This window comes from Equus przewalskii, chromosome 19 (assembly GCF_037783145.1).
Source record: "Equus przewalskii isolate Varuska chromosome 19, EquPr2, whole genome shotgun sequence".
Classification (NCBI taxonomy): Eukaryota; Metazoa; Chordata; class Mammalia; order Perissodactyla; family Equidae; genus Equus; species Equus przewalskii.
The window spans coordinates 32,001,660-32,023,347 of NC_091849.1; the positions used below are offsets into that span (position 1 = coordinate 32,001,660).

General features: G+C 46.1%; 1 protein-coding gene, 1 long non-coding RNA gene and 3 other non-coding genes across 5 annotated transcripts; all 5 read left to right on the top strand.

The window, feature by feature from the left end:
- The first annotated feature begins 804 nt into the window (after positions 1-804).
- On the top strand, positions 805-8,631 carry LOC103563286 (heat shock 70 kDa protein 1). Its single transcript, XM_070585743.1, has 2 exons — positions 805-994; positions 3,203-8,631. The coding sequence occupies exon 2, from the start codon at positions 4,812-4,814 to the stop codon at positions 6,735-6,737; it is 1,926 nt and encodes a 641-aa protein (XP_070441844.1). The 5' UTR covers positions 805-994; positions 3,203-4,811; the 3' UTR covers positions 6,738-8,631.
- Positions 8,632-10,642: 2,011 nt separating this feature from the next.
- Positions 10,643-13,370, top strand: LOC103563287 (uncharacterized). The gene is made up of 5 exons (XR_547858.2): positions 10,643-11,098; positions 11,282-11,321; positions 11,552-11,591; positions 12,223-12,423; positions 12,615-13,370. It is a non-coding gene; the product is annotated as an uncharacterized lncRNA (long non-coding RNA).
- On the top strand, positions 11,376-11,438 carry LOC139077561 (small nucleolar RNA SNORD48). The gene has a single exon (XR_011530183.1). It is a non-coding gene; the product is annotated as a small nucleolar RNA SNORD48 (small nucleolar RNA).
- LOC139077560 (small nucleolar RNA SNORD52) lies at positions 12,056-12,123 on the top strand. Its single transcript, XR_011530182.1, has one exon. It is a non-coding gene; the product is annotated as a small nucleolar RNA SNORD52 (small nucleolar RNA).
- LOC139077566 (small nucleolar RNA ZL8) lies at positions 12,453-12,535 on the top strand. Its single transcript, XR_011530188.1, has one exon. It is a non-coding gene; the product is annotated as a small nucleolar RNA ZL8 (small nucleolar RNA).
- Positions 13,371-21,688: the final 8,318 nt, after the last annotated feature.

Consider the following 21,688-nt stretch of genomic DNA (forward strand, 5'->3'; position numbering starts at 1 on the left):
AACATGGGCTTTCGGTTAAGAGGAGATGGGGATATTTCAGGTGAAAAAGTAGTATTAGCGATTTCTGAGGGGGTGATCCTTAGGGTAGGAATAAGAAAGCGTTAACTGTCATCATCCTTCACTCTAACTGATCACCCTAAATCCGTCCCCTTGGGTCACCCCCAAGGTATCCATCCGCTGCAGTTTAGTGGGACAGAGCAACTCCACCAGTCCCTCGGCATGTCCCAGCACCGATCATTAAAAAGAGGCTCCAGGGTGAAGCAGCGGGGCGCACTTCGGAGGCCGAAGAAAGCCCACCTCACCCCGCGTGTCCCTATCGGGCCCAGTCATGAATCGGAGGAGAAGGTACAACGGGGGATGAGGGGGTCAGGCTAGGAAGACGCAGGCGTCCAGAAGACGAAAATCACTCCTAAGGGCCTTCGACCTTTTTACCCCTCCAAATGTTCCCACGGGAAAGAGGGACCAGAGCCGCGGGGCAAGGTGACGGCAGAGAGAAAGCAGCAGCCTCCCACCCGTCGCCCGCCCCCGCGCAAGCCGGGAGCGCGCTCGCCTGGAGCTGTGGGGACCTTCCCTTCTGGCGCCTGGCCACGCAAGTCATCCGGCTTAGTCGTATGAGTTACAAAACTTTCCAGTGCTTTTGTCTAACAAGTTAGCTGTTGTAAGAGAAACTCTAAAGGTCTCTTTTTTTCCTCCTTTAATTCCGTTTTGAAAAAAACCATCGCAAAATGCCGGAACCGGCCAGGCAGCTCTGTGGTCAGCCCGACCGCCAGGCCCCACGTTCCGCGGCCCCGCCCCCGCGCTCGGCGGCCCCGCCCCCGCCCCGCTCGGTCAGAGTCTGGCTAGCTCTGGCTCTTCGTCCCTATTTTGGGCTGTGCCCGGAACTTTCTGGAGCTTTCTGGGCTCGAAGGCGGGGACTGATTCGTAGGAACGCTCGTCAACAAACTGCCCCACCCAAGTCTCTCTACCCCCGCTAACCCTGCCCTAGATTATGAAGGTTAGTCACGGCTCTACATTTAGTTCCAGAAGACTCTGTGAACTACGGGCCAGCCAAGCCATGCTCCCCCTCCTTTCCGCTCTTTCTGATCTAGCGGTATTGCTATGAAGGAAAGGGGAGGCAGGGCTGGGAGAAGCTGGGAGGATGGGAAAGGTAGGAGCTTGTAGGGGGAGTGTCCTGAGTCAGATGCTGCAGCTAAGAGGGGAGTTCTTGTTTGGTCACATATCCCCACGGTGTCACTAATATGCGCAGAGCCCTGACAGTCACTCTTCACTCCCTTCGGTGGCCATTTGTTGTCCTCTTTTTAGAGAATGACATGATGGGATGGATGCACCGGTATTGGGAGGAGTCCAAAATAGGGAGTATGAGGACACGTAGGTTCAGTTGCTGGTTCTATAATTACCTGTCTGGGTGACCAGACCAAAGCCACTGAACCTCTGATCCTTTGTGCTCATGTTTTAAAATGAAAAGTTTTGGCTGAATGGCCTCTGCCTTAAAATCTTAAGATAGTTTCTATAGTGAAACTGAAAGGAATGCCGTAGTCCTGGTAGTAGTCCTGAACCTTGTAAATACCTCGGTGAGAATGACTGAGAGGTCAGACCTGAAAATAAAGGACCCCAACAAAGAAGGGAGAAGGGAGCAACCTCTTAAGCACTACTTTGTTATAGACACTGAACTAAAGCCTAAGTATTATCTTGATACTATGATCCTATGAAATATACTGTTAATTCTATTTTAGAGATGTGTAATTTAGTTAACTTACAATATTGTGGGGGAAAAAAAAAGAAAAACAGCCTCAACAAGGTGATAGAGTCCAGATGCAAACCCAGATCTTCCCTTTCCCAGGTATTTCTTCCGTGCTGCTGGATTCCTAGGTCATTGAAGCCTTTGGCTTTTCGTTGTTAAAAATGCCTGGCTCTAGGTTTCATATCAGGTATCTCTTTTGCTTTCTTCTGGGAAACTTAGAATTATACCATCTTTTAAAACTAATAGAATTGAGAAGTAAACAGTACAGTTCCAGACACTACAGGAACAATGAGAGAGAGGAAGAAAGACCCTGAACCTTCAGAGTGAAGAAGGTTCCCCTCCCCCGCACTTCCTGCCGCCTGCAGCATTGTCGGCACTCCCTCTTCAGTCTCCCAGCCTTAACAGTAGCTGACAGCCCCTCCAGTTTGGGGAATCTGAGCCTTGACCCTTTCAAACATCGAACCTGATAAAAACCTAATTCCAAAAATAATCAAATTAAAGTTCTGGAAAATCTTTTGGGGTTCTTATAGTCACTTTAGGCACCAATTTAAACCTGTGACTGGATTTCTGCCTTGGGATGCATCCAGCACAAAAGGAAAGACAAAATTCGGGATGCTCTCCTCGTCAGGAAATGGAAGGCTATAGATGTTTAGGTTTCCAGGCCAGTCCACAGAGAGATTTCACTCAAAGGTAGGTCAACTGTAGTGTACAGCTGTCTGATTCCTGGAAAACAGCATTTCTGGTGGATCTTTTTCTGCTGCCCCAGCAGCAGGAAGAGTTGAGGCCCTACCACCAAGTCTACTTGGCAGGCATTGGAGACAATGATGCCCTTTTGCTTCAAGCCAATAGAGAAGTATTCTCAATTGCAGATTTGGAGAGAAGGAAAGAGTGAATCCAGAACTACCGCTGGTAGCAACAGATGGTGAGGAAGCTTCCAGAGGGAGGGGGTGAGGTTAAGGGTCTCCAGAAGTGTTGATACACTGGGTAGTTAAGATGGAAGACAGGGGAAGCCCCAGTCAGAGATTGCATAAAGAAATGGAAAATTCCTGAAGTGGGACCAGTTTGACTAGATTAAGGTGGTTCACTAAGGAGCTACATCTGAAAGTAAAAAAAGTTATCACCTACCTGCACATGTAAACACACTCAGGTTTGTTAAAGCAATCTTTTTGCAACATCAGTTTAGCTCAGTCTGAGCAAATTATAGAATAAAAAACTGAATGCCCTCAGATTCCAGGAAAAGATGTTTTGATACTGGACAGGAGTGTGTGTGTGTGTATGTGTAAAAGAATGCCAATTGAGCAAAGTGTTCAAGATTTCTTTCCTTTGTCAAAAACTGCCTCCTCCCACTTGTGCCCTTAAGTTTTCTGTGCTCAAGACATGCGGGTATAGCAAAGAGCGAATTTTTCTGTTAGTTGTGAATCCTGTCCCGTTGCTTTAATGTCCCGCTCATTTTCATTTTAGGCACCCAACAAGGGGTCTTGCATGCCCATAAAGGATGAAGAAAAAAACGCCAAAATAAATTACCAAATCTGATTGTATTTCAAACAGGAGGGAGGGTAATGCCCAGTAAGATGAAATCTAGGATAAAAAAAAAACTGAGTAAGTGAATTAAGTGCACAGCAAATAACCTCAAGTTTTAGAGGAGCTAGAACTAGAACCTGGGTCCAGCCAGGCCCTCCCAGCTTACAGTATCATCCTGACCTGTTTGCCTAAAATGGGCCACCTGCCAGCCAGCTGTGACATACGATGCTGTTAACGAGGACTGAACCTTTACCAGCCCCACGCTCGCAGGCTCACTGCCCCTTGCATTTCATTCAGAAGTGGTGGACAGCCAAGGGTCTGCAAGGACAGGACACAAGACAGAATTCGAGACTCTGATGTTAACCCTGGCCCTCCCCATCATCCGAGGCTGAACCAAGAATTGAGAAAGCAGAAAGGAAGGGGGTGGCCTGGACCCAGGCTGGGAAGGATACGGGAAAGGGGGAGGCCCAAAGGCCTTGAAGACAGCTGAAGTTCTATGGGAAATTTTTTTCTTCCTCACAAAGGGGCACAGCAGACCAGCCTTGCCTCCCCGCTGCCCCGTCCCCCAAGGAGCACACTCCTTGTCTGGGATGGAGATCTCCTAGTTTAAGAACTGCCTGTTTACCTGATTGCTTTTCTTTTGAAAATTCAAATTCCTCCATCCCCAGACATTCCATCTATGTAGGTTAAAAATGTCAAAAACCATATTGCACTGCCTCTTTCCATTTTAAATCTGACATGGGAAAAACACAAAAGGCCAAAGCAACCCTTAGGCAGCCCAGGCCCTTGGGCCAATCCGGGAACCTAAACGCAGCCCCGGCCCGTCGGCGCCACGGTCCAATCAGAGTCTCCTTGGCCCATACACACCCCCCCCCATTTCGGAGAAACTCGGGAATTTTCTGTATTTTAGGTGTCCACAGTGTCTAGCCCTTAATCCTACCTTAAACCACCAAACTAGTTTGACCCCCACAAGCCCCTCACCGCCCTACAATTACTAGCCTTGCGCTAACCCTTAGCCTCAATTTCAAACTAAGTGGATAAAGGCCAGCATCGTCAGGAAATTGGAGGCCCGGCGGGCGGAGTCAACAGCCACCCTTCCCAGGGCCTCACTCCATCTCCTTAGGACTCCAGTCCCCTCCCGTGAATCGGAGAACAGTCTGGAGAGTTCGGGGAGGGGCGGCACTCAAGATGCTGATTGGTCCCAGAAAGCCTGGGGGCGGGACGCGAGGGAAACCTCTGGAAAATTCCCGACCTGGCAGCTCCGCCGAGCTCGGTGATTGGCTGAGGAGGGAAAAGGAGGGGCTGGATGAAGAATTATAAACACAGAGCCGGCGGCCCTGGAGAAACAGCAAGCCTGCAGAGAGGTGATATCTCTTACGGTTTTATCTGTGACCGCAGCTTCCGCAGAGCCACTGCCTCAGAGGACAAACCGGGGCGATAGTGCGCCTTCAGCTTCGGGCTTCAGAGAGAATCCAGCTCCTCGTCGCGGAACTCGTCCGCCGTTTTCAGGCCAGCGCTTCAGCTCCAGGCGAGAGAGGAGAGCACCGGCATGGCTAAGAGCACGGCCATCGGCATCGACCTGGGCACCACCTACTCGTGCGTGGGGGTGTTCCAGCACGGCAAGGTGGAGATCATCGCCAACGACCAGGGCAACCGCACCACCCCCAGCTACGTGGCCTTCACGGACACCGAGCGGCTGATCGGGGATGCGGCCAAGAACCAGGTGGCGCTGAACCCGCAGAACACCGTGTTTGACGCGAAGCGGCTGATCGGCCGCAAGTTCGGCGACCCGGTGGTGCAGTCGGACATGAAGCACTGGCCTTTCCGCGTGATCAACGACGGGGACAAGCCCAAGGTGCAGGTGAGCTACAAGGGGGAGACCAAGGCGTTCTACCCGGAGGAGATCTCTTCCATGGTGCTGACGAAGATGAAGGAGATCGCCGAGGCGTACCTGGGCTACCCGGTGACCAACGCGGTGATCACCGTGCCGGCCTACTTCAACGACTCGCAGCGCCAGGCCACCAAGGACGCGGGCGTGATCGCGGGGCTGAACGTGCTGAGGATCATCAACGAGCCCACGGCCGCCGCCATCGCCTACGGGCTGGACAGGACGGGCAAGGGGGAGCGCAACGTGCTCATCTTTGATCTGGGCGGGGGCACCTTCGACGTGTCCATCCTGACGATCGACGACGGCATCTTCGAGGTGAAGGCCACGGCCGGAGACACCCACCTGGGTGGGGAGGACTTTGACAACAGGCTGGTGAACCACTTCGTGGAGGAGTTCAAGAGGAAACACAAGAAGGACATCAGCCAGAACAAGCGAGCCGTGAGGCGGCTGCGCACCGCCTGCGAGAGGGCCAAGAGGACCCTGTCGTCCAGCACCCAGGCCAGCCTGGAGATCGACTCCCTGTTCGAGGGCATCGACTTCTACACGTCCATCACCAGAGCGAGGTTCGAGGAGCTGTGCTCGGACCTGTTCCGCAGCACCCTGGAGCCCGTGGAGAAGGCCCTGCGCGACGCGAAGCTGGACAAGGCCCAGATCCACGACCTGGTCCTGGTGGGCGGCTCCACCCGCATCCCGAAGGTGCAGAAGCTGCTGCAGGACTTCTTCAACGGGCGCGACCTCAACAAGAGCATCAACCCCGATGAAGCGGTGGCCTACGGGGCGGCTGTGCAGGCGGCCATCCTGATGGGGGACAAGTCTGAGAACGTGCAGGACCTGCTGCTGCTGGACGTGGCTCCCCTGTCGCTGGGGCTGGAGACGGCTGGGGGCGTGATGACTGCCCTGATCAAGCGCAACTCCACCATCCCCACCAAGCAGACGCAGATCTTCACCACGTACTCGGACAACCAGCCCGGGGTGCTGATCCAGGTATACGAGGGCGAGAGGGCCATGACGCGGGACAACAACCTGCTGGGGCGCTTCGAGCTGAGTGGCATCCCACCGGCCCCCAGGGGAGTGCCCCAGATCGAGGTGACCTTTGACATCGACGCCAATGGTATCCTGAACGTCACGGCCACCGACAAGAGCACGGGCAAGGCCAACAAGATCACCATCACCAACGACAAGGGCCGCCTGAGCAAGGAGGAGATCGAGCGCATGGTGCAGGAGGCGGAGAAGTACAAAGCCGAGGACGAGGTCCAGCGCGAGAGGGTGTCTGCCAAGAATGCCCTGGAGTCGTACGCGTTCAACATGAAGAGCGCTGTGGAGGATGAGGGGCTCAAGGGCAAGATCAGCGAGGCGGACAAGAAGAAGGTGCTGGACAAATGCCAGGAGGTGATTTCCTGGCTGGACGCCAACACTTTGGCCGAAAAGGACGAGTTTGAGCACAAGAGGAAGGAGTTGGAGCAGGTGTGTAACCCTATCATCACTGGACTGTACCAGGGGGCGGGTGGCCCCGGGGCTGGTGGCTTTGGGGCTCAGGCTCCCAAGGGTGGCTCTGGGTCTGGCCCCACCATTGAGGAGGTGGATTAGAAGCCTTACCTTCGTTTTTCCATGTTCATCTTTGAGGCATACCAGACCCAAGCATTTTGCCATTGCCTTATGTTTTTTCTACTGTCGGTTCTCTACTACTTTATTTCATTCTAAAGTATGTTGTAGTCTGGTAACTAACCTGCCTGTTTTATTTCTTTGTAGTATAACAAAGGTGTTTTTTAGAATTCTTTGCGTTTAAGTTAAGTTGGTACTGTAAGGATTTTTTTCTTTTATTTCTGTTAAATGAATCAACACTGCCACCCTCTGTCCTGTTTTTTGCTTTGTAAACACAGTGGAAGTCATGGAATGTTGTTTTTGTAATTTGTATACTTAAGGATGAAAAATAAAATGTTAAAAATGTGTGTCTAACAACGAAAAAATGTGAGTCTATATTTGGAGAGAGATAATGGACTCTTCTGGGAATGTCTGAATTCCGTAGGCCTTGAAAGGGACACTACTGAAGAGAGGTACATGTATTAGGAGCCATAGCTATGGCTATTTTTGTTGCGACTTAATTGTAGGTGGTAAATGACATCCCGGTTAGAAAACAAAATTCCTGGTGCCCATTTTGATTGGGGTGGGGGTGGTTTTAGGGAAAAGTAGGGAAAGGAGTTTCCAAAGGGTTTTAGGGGAGAAAGGTGGGTGTGGGTTTAAAGGCAGTGCTGAGAGGGGTTCATGGTTCCTTAATCTCCTTCACTTAATGTGTGCAGACCCCTGAGTTTCATTTCTCACTTCTGACCTCTGAGTCTTCCAGTCCTTTGTATTTAGGTTATAAATAAATTTAGGGGGGCTGGCCCAGTGGCACAGTGGTTAAGTGTGTACATTCTGCCTTGGCGGCCTGGGGTTTGCCGCTTTGGATCCTGGGTGCAGACACGGCACCGCTTGGCAAGCCATGCTGTGGTAGGCGTTCTACATATAAAGTAGAGGAAGATGGGCACGGATGTTAGCTCATGGTCAGTCTTCCTCAGTAAAAAGAGGAGGATTGGCAGCAGATGTTAGCTCAGGGCTAATCTTCCTCAAAAACCAAAATTAAATAAAAATCAATAAACTTAGGGGTGGACAAAACAAAAATGAGATTCGGATTGACACTCTGGCTGTAAATTCCAGCTAGGCGACCCAATGCAAATTATTTAGTGTCTCTTAGTTTTGGTTGCCTGCTTTTAACATAAAGCATTTTGTCTGAATGGTCTCACTTCCAAACTTTGAAGATCATTTTGAGCAGAAATGTGTAGACAAGCAACATCTTCAGCCATGGTCACCCTACTTCCAGTTATCCAAGTGACAGTCTGGAGGAGTAAGATACTGAGAGTGTGGGGGCATGGCAATAAAAGAGGAATGGGCCAGGTCCTTTGTGTCACCCCAGTATTCCTCAGTCATCCTCATTCCGCCACCCTCTATGTCAGGTGCTCTAAAGCTTTTTTCATAGGTTAGCATGCGGACATGGTCACTTCAACTACATCCAGGGCAAAATTAGCAACAAGTGATGGTTTGGAAGCCAGGGTTTTTTCCACACTGCCTCACACTGTTGGGTAGTTCCTGTCTGCTTCAAATTGATGGTTTTACCCCAGTTTTAACAGTCAGTGCCCTCTTTGTCCTTTTTATGGGCAGTCTCCAAACAATAGCAATTTAATAAATTCAATCATGAAGAAAGAGAAGGAGATAAAAGCTGCACAGAGCACAGAGCTGGGAAGATCAGGGAAATGGGCTCTCCTCTCACGTAAGCCTTTGCCTAGGGTGTTCTTCCTGCCGGGACAGTTGCATGCCCTTATAGGCTAACAGAGTCCCAATCTCCCTCCTCCCCAAAACTGAGCCTGGGTGTATCTACTCCAACATCTAACAAATTAAAGTCTATGTTATATCTTTTAATAAATTCTTATTCTCTGGGAAAATCAAACATTATGGGAAGCCCTCCTTGAAAGCGTGTAAAGAAAAAGGAGTATAGTATGAGTTTTTTTGGTTCCTGGGCCAATTCTCAAAGGCCTGTTTTACTCACAAGATAGGTGAACTAAAATATAATATGGCCTCTGACCATAACATCCATATAATGCGTTTTAACTGCTGCTGCAGCAGCAGGAATTGGGAGCTTTCTTACCGTTGTTTTTTTTTTTTTAAATCCTCCCAGGCAGTAGAGGGAATATATTCTTTAGCTTCGAGTCATTTGAGGCACAGTTCTCCAACTTAGTGGTATATTAACATTAATTGGGTAGGCTAAAAAAATACTGATGCCAGGCCTCTCCCAGGCCAATTCAGAATCTCTGGGAGTGGGCTAAGGTGTTGTATAGAATTAAAGCTGCCTAGGTGTTTCTAATGTGCAGCCGAAGTAGAGAAACACCCCTGAACCAGAAGCTACTCCTGATTATATTTTTAGAGGGATGGGGGCATGGGAGAGCGAGGACAGGAAGGTGTCAGTGCCTCCAGGAGCAGCAGCTGCTGGTAGGGCGCTTTCTGCTGTGAATGGGAGCCTGAAGGTTTGAAAAACCTTCAAGTGTTGATTCACTGGCAGCAGCAATGATAGAAGTTAGGGAAATCTCCAGCAACAGCTTACTAGGCCCAAAAAGAGACTTCTGAGGCTGGGGCAATCATGACTCTCAGTAGGGAAGTGGTTCATTAGGAAGCAACATCAGAATATGCCTACCTCTACACATACACATCTTGGAAATTAAAGCAAAATCACTTTGCAACATCAGCCACAAGTGGAACTCTGCACCTGGGAGCCAAAAAATATATCAAACAAGTACTACCTACCGGATTCTTGGAAGAGATTTTTTGATAGAAGGCTGAAGCCTTGGGGGAAGGGAGGGCAGATGGAAAGATAATTGCAGAAGAAAGTAAAAGGATGTATTTCCTGCACCCACCATGGCTGCCTCCCAAATTTTACTCTGTGGCTAAATTATGTGACTCAAAAAGGAGACTGATTGGGGCCAGGCCGGTGGCGTACTGGTTAAGTTTGCCCGCTCTGCTTCAGCGGCCCAGGGTTTGCAGGTTTGGATCCTGGGACTGCACCTACACACTGCTCATCAAGCAGGCTGTGGTGGCGTCCCACGTACAAAATAGAGGAAGATTGGCACAGATGTTGGCTCAGGGCCGATCTTCCTCAGCAAAATAAAAAAGAGAGAGAGAGAGACTGATTTTGTATGATTTGGAACCCCCAAATCAACCTGTTATATGTGACTTTCTCACAAAAGATGAAGAAAAAGATGCCAACATTCATCACCAAACACTATCCTCATTTATAAATGAAGGGGTACAAAATGGTCCAGGTAGGTGGGACTTAGCATAATATATGAGTTGATAGATTAAGGGCCAAGAGCAAATGACTAAGGAAGATTTCTGAGAGAGCAAAAACTGGTTACGGGAGATCATAGCCTGGCTGTTGCCACCCCACCCCAATTGGTTTACTTCCAAAGCTCCGTGACACATAGTGCTATTCCGAGCGTACTAAATACTTCCACCGTTTCTGGCAAACTCTCAGGCCATGCGCTGCCCATAAAAAGGACATGAAGAGTGGGGGACACCGGGAGTAGTTGTTTACAGGGTATACAGTTTCAGTTTTGCAAGATGAAACCAGAGATGGCTTGCACAACACTGTGAATATACTTAACACTACCGAACTGTACACTTAAAAAACGTTAGAATAGTTTTTAAAGACTTATCAAATTGTTTATTTTAAATATGTGCAATTTACTGTATGTTAATTATACCTTAATACAGCTATTGAAAAAAAAAAAGACATGAAGCCTAATGTGCCTGACAGGTCTGCGGCCTCGAGTGGGGCTAGGGATTCAGATTTCGCTGGATAGACGGAGCGGGGTGACAGTCCCTCGGAGTGACCTGGACCCCAAGCTGGGACGGGTAATGACAAGGGAGGAGGCCACGCGTCATCATTCACGGACCCACACGGGACTAGACTTCCCCGGAGGCCGCTAAAGCAGAGCGCCCAGCTGCGCGTGCGTCCGACGGCGCCGGGGACTTTCTCCGGCCTGGCCAGTCAGGTTACCTGGGTTTTGATTTTCAAAATTCACAAAACATTTCCGAATATTTACCCAGAAGAGTGTGAAACATTCACTCATCGCCTCTCTTTCACTTTGCTTTATTCTCCTTTGGACGAACGATGGGGAAAATTCTGCGGATCGAGTCAGGCATCTAAGAAGGCAGCCATGCTCGTCAGGCCCCCTACCCCACGCCTCCATAAATAGCCCTAGTGCAGACATTTTTATTCTTTCTGTGAGATTAACTCGTTCGCGTGGGTCTTGTGAGCTCTGCAGTGTGCTTCGTGGCGGCTGCGAAATTTTCGCCACAGCGAGGCGACGGCGGCGGGCCCTGGCTGCCTGTGCCACCCTTGCGTAGCTGGCCGCGTGCAGGTACTTGGGGGCCCCGCTGGGTGAGGGGACCGCAGTCTCGGGCTGAGCAGGATGAACTACCATTACAGACTAGAGTTTCTGATGTCTCTGTGACGCCACTGCTTGAAACTGACCCAGCCCGAGGCAGGGGGAACTCAGCTGGGGTCGCCCCGGCCTTTGCTGACCCATTTGGTTTCTCCCCAGACTCCTGATCCCTCGCGGGCGGGTCCGCAGCGCTACGAGGGTAAGTGGATTGTGCGAGATGGCGTGCCTGGCAGTTGCCCTGGGGGAAGACGGGGACAATGATGACTCCAGGTGACTCTGAGTGTGTCGTTGACGACATCACCGCAGCGCGCTGACCACCCCCTTCCTCTAGGCTGGGATCCCTAGTGCCTGGTGCTTGGTGCTTGGGGGGAAGTTGATGGCCAGGAACCCGTATTACTCATTTATTCTTCTGTGTCATTTCTCCTGTAGTGGTTTAAGACGTCCACCGGTGTGTTATCTTTGAATAAAGGTGAGTATTAGGTTTGAGAGTGCTCCCAAGTGCCTCTCACAGACCATCTTGTCCCCAAGCTATCCCTTTCATGGGGCCCTATGGAGTCTGCCTGCTTTCTAATGAACACGTACAACAGTGCAAATATTTCACCTGGTAATTTTCCAAGGATCGCTCTTTGGTTTACATTTCTCTTGTGACCATTACTTTTTAAAAAATCTTTGGTAACTCCACCTGTTTTTTTTCTAAGCCTGGTTAAACCTGCTTCCTCCATTCCTTTTCTTACTGTAAACTTGCCTACATGCTGGGCCTCCTTGGTGGAGCCATTTTCTGCAGTTCTAAATTTATTTCCTACTTCTTTTCTCTCCCAAACTTCCCATCCCTGAACTCGATTGCTAGATCCTTGTTTAGATTAGGACCATTATGCTTGAATGCATTAGGTCTCTTCCCAGAATGGCTTCCCTTGATCCAGATCTCCCTAAATTGGGAATGATGATTTCTCAGACTAGAGTCTCTGATGCTGGTTCTGATGTCAAAACTTAAGTTCTGACTCATTTGGGGAACTGGATACTTGGGTCTTTGAGAAGGGCCGGAGGGATGGCTGTAACCTCTGCTTGTCCTTCTCATTTCTTGTCCTGTTTCATCTTGCTAGCATGAGAGCCCTGGAAGCCCAGCCAGGGGCACTGCCCCTTCACAGAGTTTCTGCACTAACCTGGTGGCTGAAGGGCTGAAGTTTAGAATTCACCCTCTTGGAGAAGTGCTGTTGGGATGCCTAGGTAATGGGTTCCTGCCACTTCATCTACAGGCTGTGACAAGAAGTGAAGAGCCATGCCCCTTCTCCCTGGCTAGAGTGGTGAGTCTCTCCCTGTTTTTCTTCCAGCCCCAGAGTGGTAATGATGACCTGGTTGGACTAGAGTCTCTGAACATTCCTTTGAGGATCTTTGAATCCACCTGATCCACTCTTATGCTTCCCCTTCTCCACCTTGTGTGTCAACTCCCAGTTGCCTGCATGGTTCTAATACTGTTCCTTTCATGAAATTTCAGGAGTTTGCTGACACAGAGGATGTCTTCTCTTTGGTGTTGGGCAGATCCTAGGAATTTACATCTTTTCTGGATTAACTTGAGCAACTGTCAACTTATTGGGGAAAAAACTGCCTAGAAATTTTGGGGAACTTAAATCGATTAACTTTCACTTCTTTACTTTGTCTTAAACAAGTACTTGGTTTTATCAAAAGGATTCCAATAAAATACTTTAAAGCAAATAAAAAATAGATGATGGTACAAAAAGATTTAGGGAGGTGAAAGGTAACCACCAGTGAATGAGCATCATCACATTTGATATCCAGCTGTACCTCTTTATAGCTCTGTACAAACAACAGAAACTAGGTTGTACACACGTGGACACTAATGTTAAGGATTTCTAGATTGGCTACCATAATATATTGTAGTAGATGTAAGTAACTAGCATTTAAGGTTTTTTTGATGTTAAACAATCTTAACACAGGCATCTAATTTGCCTTTTCATGAATTGGTGAAAACAGGTTTTCCAGATATATTTTAGAAGAATATGCTCCTACAGGTTGCCAGAGGCTGGAGGGAGGGAGAAATGGGGAGTTTAATGTTTAATGGGCATAGTTTCAGTTTTACAAGATGAAAAGAATTATGGAGATAGGTGGCGGTGATGGTTGCATAATATTATGAATGAATGTATTTAATACTACTGAACTGTACACTAAAAGATGATTAAAAGGGCAAGATTTATGTGTATTTCACCACAATAAAATTTGGAGGAAAAAAGCATATCTGTGTTCCTTTTTGTCACCATCCCAAAGATGGTTCCCCACCAGCATGTACAGGTTTATGTTACTCTAAGACTGTATATAAATTACCCAGTTTCTGGTAGGGGGCGTTTAGGTTTCTCATCTTGCTGTGTACCGTCCTGATTCCCTGTTGTTTGCACCCATTTGAAGTTATGTGGTAGAATACATTTCCAGAACTAGAATTTGAGTCAAAGGATTTAGGCTTTTAAAACTTGATGCATACTCTGTTCAGAAAGTTGTACCAGTTTACGCCCAACATCAGTGTCATCTTGAGATTGCCTGTTTTTCCTATACCTGCTGTCGCCACTTCAGGTGGTAATACTTTTAGCACCAGTTGGTGTATTTATTCATCTTTTAAAAATTGGATTTCTTGTGCATCTGTTTTCCTACTGGACATTTCCAGCTTGGCCTCCACCACCTTAATGCATCAGCAAAGATTTTTCCCAAAAGGAGCTTGGTCTTTAAAATATGGCAGTTTAAAATAGGTAATAGTTTTTATTAAAATTCTTGAAATCCTTTATTTGACTCCCTGTTCGTTAGGACAAGAACCAGGTTAGTCTTAGCAGTTAAGGTTACTTTTGTGGAGGGGATTGGGACTGGGATGGGCTAGGGGTAGGAGGAGAATTGGGCATTTTACTCCATGAATTTTTGAATCGTTAACCACTGAGAATGTACTACTTCGTGATAAAGTCCCAAGCACAATTGTTTGGTTCTTGGCTGTCATTCTGGAGCATTGTCTTAGCAGCCACCATGTATCTTAGCACATAGGTCTGTGCTAGGCTTTTTACCTGCTTCACTTCATTGAATCCTTAAAAATCAGCCTTGCAAAGTAGATATTATCTACCCTGCTTTACAGGTGAGGAAAGGAAGGTTCAGGGATATTAAATAATTTGCTCAAGGTCACAGGAGTTACCAGAGTCAGGATTCAAATTCCTTTCTGTCTCCAGTGTACCCATCACCCAGCTTTAGAACATTACCAGGGCTTGACCCGTGGTCGACTGGCTAAGTTCCTGTGCTCCGCTGAAGGCGGCCCAGTGTTTCGTTGGTTCAAATCCTGGGCGTGGACATGGCACTGCTCATCGAACCACGCTGAGGCAGCGTCCCACATGCCACAACTAGAAGGACCCACAGCAAAGAATATACAACTATGTACTGGGGGGCTTTGGGGAGAAAAAGGAAAAAAATTAAAAAAAATCTTAACATTACCAATAACTAAAGCAAACCTGTCTTTGATTCAGTTTCCTTTTTTCTCCCTCCACTCAGGAAACCGCTTTATCATTTCCTGACTTTATATACCCTGAATGCATCCCTAAACAATATATTGTTTGGTTTTGTATCTTCTTGAACTTTATAAAAATGGATTAATTCTGATAGTAGTACTGCAACTTGGGGTTTTTTCATGTATTTTCCTGTAGTTATTTTAGATTCCATCCTTCCACACACATTTCTATTTTTATTTTGAGAAATTTTGTTTAGCTTGATAGCTGTCTTTGAATAGTGTATATGAGGACTTCTATTTGTAAGTGCATTTTTCTAGGGTGACAGTATCATACAAGAATTATAGGGGACTGGTTAAGATTCTGGACCTAGACTAACACAGCTGTTTAACTTTGGCCAAGTTACTTAACCATTCTGTGTCACAATTTCCTCATTTGTAAATGGATGAAAGAGTACCTACCCTTACAGAGTTGTAAGGTTAAATATATGTACATACACTTAAAAACAGTTCCTAGCACATAGTAAACCCTATTTGGGTATTAGCTACAATTATATTACTCCAAATAGCTAAGTTATTAACTTACGTAGCCTCATCAGTACCTCACCCACCCTCCCTTAATACTGGATATCTCTATTAGATGGTCAACTTCATTTCTTGCCCCCAGAGGTCTCGTCTGCATTCTTTTTTTTCCCCCCAGGGGAAGATTCGCCCTAAGCTAACATCTGTTACCAGTCTTCCACCCACCCACCCGCCAGCAAAGCTTGAGTACATAGTTGTGTATAGTTGTAAATTCTGGGGCTGGCCTGGTGGTGTAATGGTTAAATTCGTGTGCTCCACTTCAGCAACCCAGTGTTCAGGGGTTGGGATCCCAGGCATGGACCTACACACTGCTCCCCAAGCCATGCTGTGGGGGCGTCCCACATACAAAATAGAGGAAAATTGGCACAGATATTAGTGACAATCTTCCTCACCGAAAGTAAATAACTACTTCTGGTTCTGTGTGAACTGCCACCACAGCATGGCTAGTGACAGACAAGTGGTGTGGTTCCCCACTGGGAAACTGAACCTGGGCTGCTGAAGCAGAGCCCACCGAATTTTAATTACTAGGTCATCAGGGCTGGCTCTCTTCTGTATTCACTTGCCCTTATTTGTATGGTCCCAGTCTTCCCCTGGGTGCTGGGACCCTCCTTCCTGTGCCAGCCCCAGGTTTGGGGTATAAGATTGAGCTACAGCCATGGTGAAGATGGTCACGTGACCTTTTCTTTACTCCAGGCGTGGAAATCACTTTCTAGTCTTCTCCATTCTTGAGCCCCACAGCCTCTCCTAACAGGTGACAGCGATTTGATAAGACCTCCACCCCAAAACACTTATCTTTTCCTCTCCCCACCAGGCTCTAGGAGTGGAGCAACTTTAGAAGTAACCAGTCATCCCTCCCAGCTGACTGGGTGGATCTCCCCACAGCTCTCTGTGGTTACTCTGAGCAGAAACTGACCTGCTGTTTCAGCCACCACAGACAGCATCCCAGGGCCTGGCCTCAGCCTGTCATCCTGGGAATCCTCAGTGTGCTAGCCCCTCCAGACGATACCTCCACCCTGCCAGTTGCTCATGCCAGACCCCTGGAAGTCTGCTTGATTCCTCTTCTGTTCTCATGACAGTTGTGTGCTGCATTATGATGTTCTGGTCAATAGCAGACCCATATACGACGGTGGTCCATACCTGACGGTGGTCCCGTAAGATTAGTACCATATAGACTAGGTGTGTACTAGGCTATACCATCTAGGTTTGTGTAAGTACAGTCTGTGATGTTCGCATGATGACAAAATCACTTAACAATGCATTTCTTAGAACATATCCCCATCATTAAGTAACGTGTAGCTGTATATCCAATTTGTCAGCGAATCATGTTGGCACTACCTTAAAAATGACATCAGAATTGACTGCATCTCACACTTCCACTGCCATTCCACTCTGGCAGCAGCCACCATTGACTCACCTGGACAGTTCATGTACATGACTGCAACAGCCTCCTAACTGGTCTCTCAACTTCCACCCTTGCCCCGTTTCAGTCTATGTCCACACAACATCCAGAGGGTTCCTTCCAAATCATGATTTAGGTCTTGTCCTTCTGCTCAAAATCCTGTAATGGCTCCTGTTTCACTCAGAGTGAAAGCCAGGCTACAAGGACCATCCAACAAGGTCCTCCCGGTCTAGCTCTGTCATCTCTCTTGACCTCATCTACTCTCCACTCTGCTCCAGCCGCATGGCATAAAGCCAGGAGCTGGTGGGCACTCTTGTGTCGTTGTTCAGGGAATAAAGTTTTTGCCCACTGGCTGGGGTCACAGCCACATGCCTTGGTCTGTGGAGTAGACCCCTACTTGTGCCAACAGAGCTTGTAGATGTAAATTTGGGTTGTGAGGAAATTCTAGAGCTGAGAAATAAACTTAGAAACTGTTTTGGACATTGCTTGTGGGAATGTAACTTTATACAATCTCTTTGAAAAACAATTTGGCAATACCTACTAAATATGAGACACATTCTCTTCAACCTAGCATTTCCATTTCCGGTAATACACTGTAAACAAACTCATGTGCATATAAAGATCAATGCACACAAATGTCACTGGCGGAATCGTAATGGGGGAAAAAAGAGGAAACAACCCAAATGTTCTCCAACAAGAAAATGGATAAATTTTGGTATATTCATAAAATATAATACCATAGAGAGGTGATGTATTACATGCAGCAGTGGTATGACTAACATACCAGCATGAGTTAATCTAACATAATGTGAAGAAAAAAGGCAAGTCACAGAAGAATACATGTACAGTATGTAATGTTTAAAAACTTCTACAGCTGAACAATATGTTGTTTAGAGTTAGATATAATATAGTAAAAGCAGAAAGAGATGCATAGGATTGCTAACTGCTAGCTTCAAGAGAGTAGTTACTTGGACTGTGACAAGGGGGTGGCTAAGGAAAGTGATGCAGTTAAGGAGGTATACATGGGGGCACTGTGGAGCTCATGTATAATTTTTCATATTTTTATATGTCTGAACTATTAATAATTTAAAAACATGGTTTGGAATCTGAATTCTAAAGGATTGAGCAAAGGCAAAAACTAAATCACCCCACAGGGACACCTCCAGACTCCCGAGCTCACATATGGCGTCCCTTGGAAGACAACCGTTCCCAAGATGAGCCAGAATCCAAAACACAGGCCATCTACCCCCACAGGAACAAGTCAGCAGGCACAGTAACAGCTGACTTTACAGCTAAGAAACTCAGATAACAGCATGCTTGGAGGCTGAAGATGTTCAAAAAGACAAAGAAAAGAATTTAATCCATTGTGCAAGAACGGGACATTATAAAGAAAGAACAGGTGGATTTGAAAAAGAAACAAATGAAACAAGTAGAAATTCTAGAATTGAAATAAATGACTACATAAGAAACACAATAAATAGGTTAAATAACAGACCTATGAATAGAGAATTAGTGTATTGGAAGAAGAAATCATCTATAATGTGGAGCAGAGAAAACAGGTGAATAATATGAAAAGGAAGTTAACATGAAGGATAAAATGAGATGCCCCAACCTTTGGCATTGTTTGTTTAGAGCTGCCCTCACCACACTGGTTCCTTATAATGTAGCCAGAACAGCTGCAGGTGCCATCTTAACTCTGCCCAGTGGCATATGGGGGCATCTGGCTTTGAGCAGCTCTGGACCATCTGTTAGTTTGTTTACTGTGGTACTTTCTTGTCCATTAACATCCTACTTTTCCATGATTGTCTTGATTACTGTATTTCCCAAAGAATAAGGAAAGAGATTATCCTAAAGGTTAAAGTATCTGCTGACTTTTAAAATGTTAAATTTTATTGCCCTCAGTCAGGTGAATCTCAGGTGGAGGTAGGTCACCTTCTAGGCTGGCTATAGCTGTCATTAAACCAATTAAATTCTAAAGAATGTGGTGAAGATAAGGCAAGGCTGCCTACTTTTGCCGCTCTTATTTAACATCGTGTTGAAAGTCCTGGCCAGAGCAGTCAGTCAAGAAAAAGAAAGCGATCCAAATTTGAAAAGAAGAAATGAAACTGTCACTATTTGCAGATGGCATGATTTTATATATGGAAAACCCTACAGAATCCACAAAAAAACTATTAGGCATAATAAATGAATATAGAAAAGTTGCAGGGTGCAAAATGAACTTACAAAAGTCAGTTGTGTTTTTATACACTAACAACGAAATAGCAGACGGAGAAATCAAGAATACAATCATGAGGCTGGCCCCATGGCATAGTGGTTAAGTTCGCATGGTCCACTTCAGCACAAGTTGGGATCCTGGGCGTGGACCTACATACTGCTCGTCAAGCCATGCTGTGGGGGCATCCCATGTACAAAATTGAGGAAGATTTGCACTGATGTTAGCTCAGGGACAATCTTTCTCAAGCAAAAGAAAAAAAGGAAGATTGGCAACAGATATTAGCCCAGGGCAAAGCTTTCTCATAAAAAAAAAAAAATGCAATCGCAACAGACAGAATAGAATGAAATACCTAGGATTAAATTTAACCAAAGAACTGAAAGACCTGTACACTGAAAACTATAAAACATTGCTGAAAGAAGTCAAGGAAGACACAAAGAAATGGAAAGATATTCCGTGCTTATGGATTGGAAGAATTAACATAGTTAAAATGTCCATGCTTCCTAAAGCAATCTACAGAGTCAATGCAATCCCTATCAAAGTCCCAATGATATTTTTCATGGAAATAGAAAAGAATCCTAAAATTTATATAGAACAACAAAAGACCCCGAATAGCCAAAGCAATCCTGAGAAAAAGGAACAAAGCTGGAAGTATCATACTCCCTGATTTTAAAATATACTACAAAGCTATGGTAACCCAAACAGCATGGTATTGAAACAAAAACAGACACACAGATCAATGGAACAGAATTAAGAGCTCAGAAATAAACCCGCACACCTATGGACAGCTAATTTTTGACAAAGCAGCCAAGAACATACAATGGAGAAAGCAAAGTCTCTTCAATAAATGGTGTTGGGAAAACTGGACAGTCACATGCAAAAGAATGAAAGTGGATCATTATCTTACAACATACATGAAAATTAACTCAAAATGGATTAAAGGTTTGAATGTAAGACCTGAACACAAAACTAGAATGAAAAACATAGGCAGTATGCTCTTTGATATTGGTCTTAGCAGTATATGTTTTTGAATATTGTGTCTCCTCAGGCAAAGGAAACAAAAGAAAAAATAAATGGGACTACATCAAACTAAAAAGCTTCTGCACAGCAAAGGAAACCATAACAAAACAAAAAGACAACCTAACAACTGGAAGAAGATATTTGCAAATCATATATCTGATAAGGGATTAATATCCAAAAAATATAAAGAATGCATACAACTCAACAGCAAAAAAACTAACCCAATTAAAAAATGGGCAAGGGGCCAGTCTGGTGGCTCAGTGGTTAAGTTCACATGTTCCTCTTCAGCGGCCCGGGGTTCGCCGGTTCGGATCCCGGGTTTGGACATGGCACTGCTTGTCAAGCCATACTGTGGCAGGTGTCCCACATATAAAGTAGAGGAAGATGGGCACAGATGTTAGCACAGCAAAAAGAGGAGGATTGGAAGCAGATGTTAGCTCAGGGCTAATCTTCCTCAAAAAAAAAAAAGGGCAAAAGATCTGAACAGACATTTTTCCCAAAAAGACATACAGATGGCCAACAGGCACATGAAAAGATGTTCAACATCACTAATTATGTTGTTGCAAATCAAAACTACCATGATGGGGCCGGCCAGGTGGCACAGTGGTTAAGTTCACAAGTTCTGCTTCTCCGCAGCCTGGGGTTCCCCGGTTTGGATCCAAGGTGCAGACATGGCACCGCTTGGCAAAAGCCATGCTGTGGTCGGCATCCCATATATAAAGCAGAGGAAGATGGGCATGGATGTTAGCTCAGGGCCAGTCTTCCTCAGCAGAAAGAGGAGGATTGGCAGTAGTTAGCTCAGGGCTAATCTTCCTCAAAGAAACAAAACAAAACAAAACTACAATGAATTATCACCTCAAGCCCATCAGAATGGGTATTATTAAAAAGACAAGAAATAAGAAGTGTTGGAGGGGCTGGCCCCACGGCCGAGTGGTTAAGTTTGCGAGCTCTGCTTCGGCGGCCCAGGGTTTCACCAGTTCAAATCCTGGGCACAGACATGGCACCGCTTATCAAGCCATGCTGAGGCGGCATCCCACATTCCACAACTAGAAGGACCCACAACTAAAAAGTACTGGGGGGCTTTGGGAGAAAAAGGAAAAAATAAAAAATTTAAAAAAAAGAAGTGTTTGAGAGAATGTGGAGAAAAGGGAACCCTCATACACTGCTTGTGGGAGTGCAAACTGGTGCAGCCACTATGGAAAACAACATGGAGATTCCTCAAAAAATTAAGAATAAATACCATATGACCCAGCTATTCCACTTCTGGGTATTTAGTCAAAGAATATGAAAACACTAATTCGAAACGATACGTACACCCCTACATTCATTGCAGCATTATTCACAACAGCCAAGACTTGGAAACAACCTACGTGCCCATCGAGGGATGAATGGATAAAGAAGATGTGGTATATATACACAATAGAATACCGCTCAGCCATAAAAGATGAAATCTTGCCATTTGTGAATACATGAAACGACCTTGAGGGCATCATGCTAAGTGAAATAAGTCAGATGGAGAAAGCCAAACACCATATTATTTTACTCGTGTGGAAGATTAAAACAACAACAGCAACAAACAAACACATAGATACAGAGAATACATTGGTGGTTACCAGATGGTAAGGGAAGGGAGTGAAAGGGGTAAGAGGGACACGTGTATGGCGACAGATGGCAATTAGACTTTGGTTGGTGAACACAATGTAGCCTACAGTGAAATGGAAATATGATGTACACCTGAAATTTATATAATGTTATAAACCAATATGACCCCAATAAAAAAAAAAAAGAATGTAGTGAAGATAGAGATGTCAGGCAATAATCCCCAGTTATATGCTGATGTCAGGTAATAAACCAGGGAGGGAGCTGTCT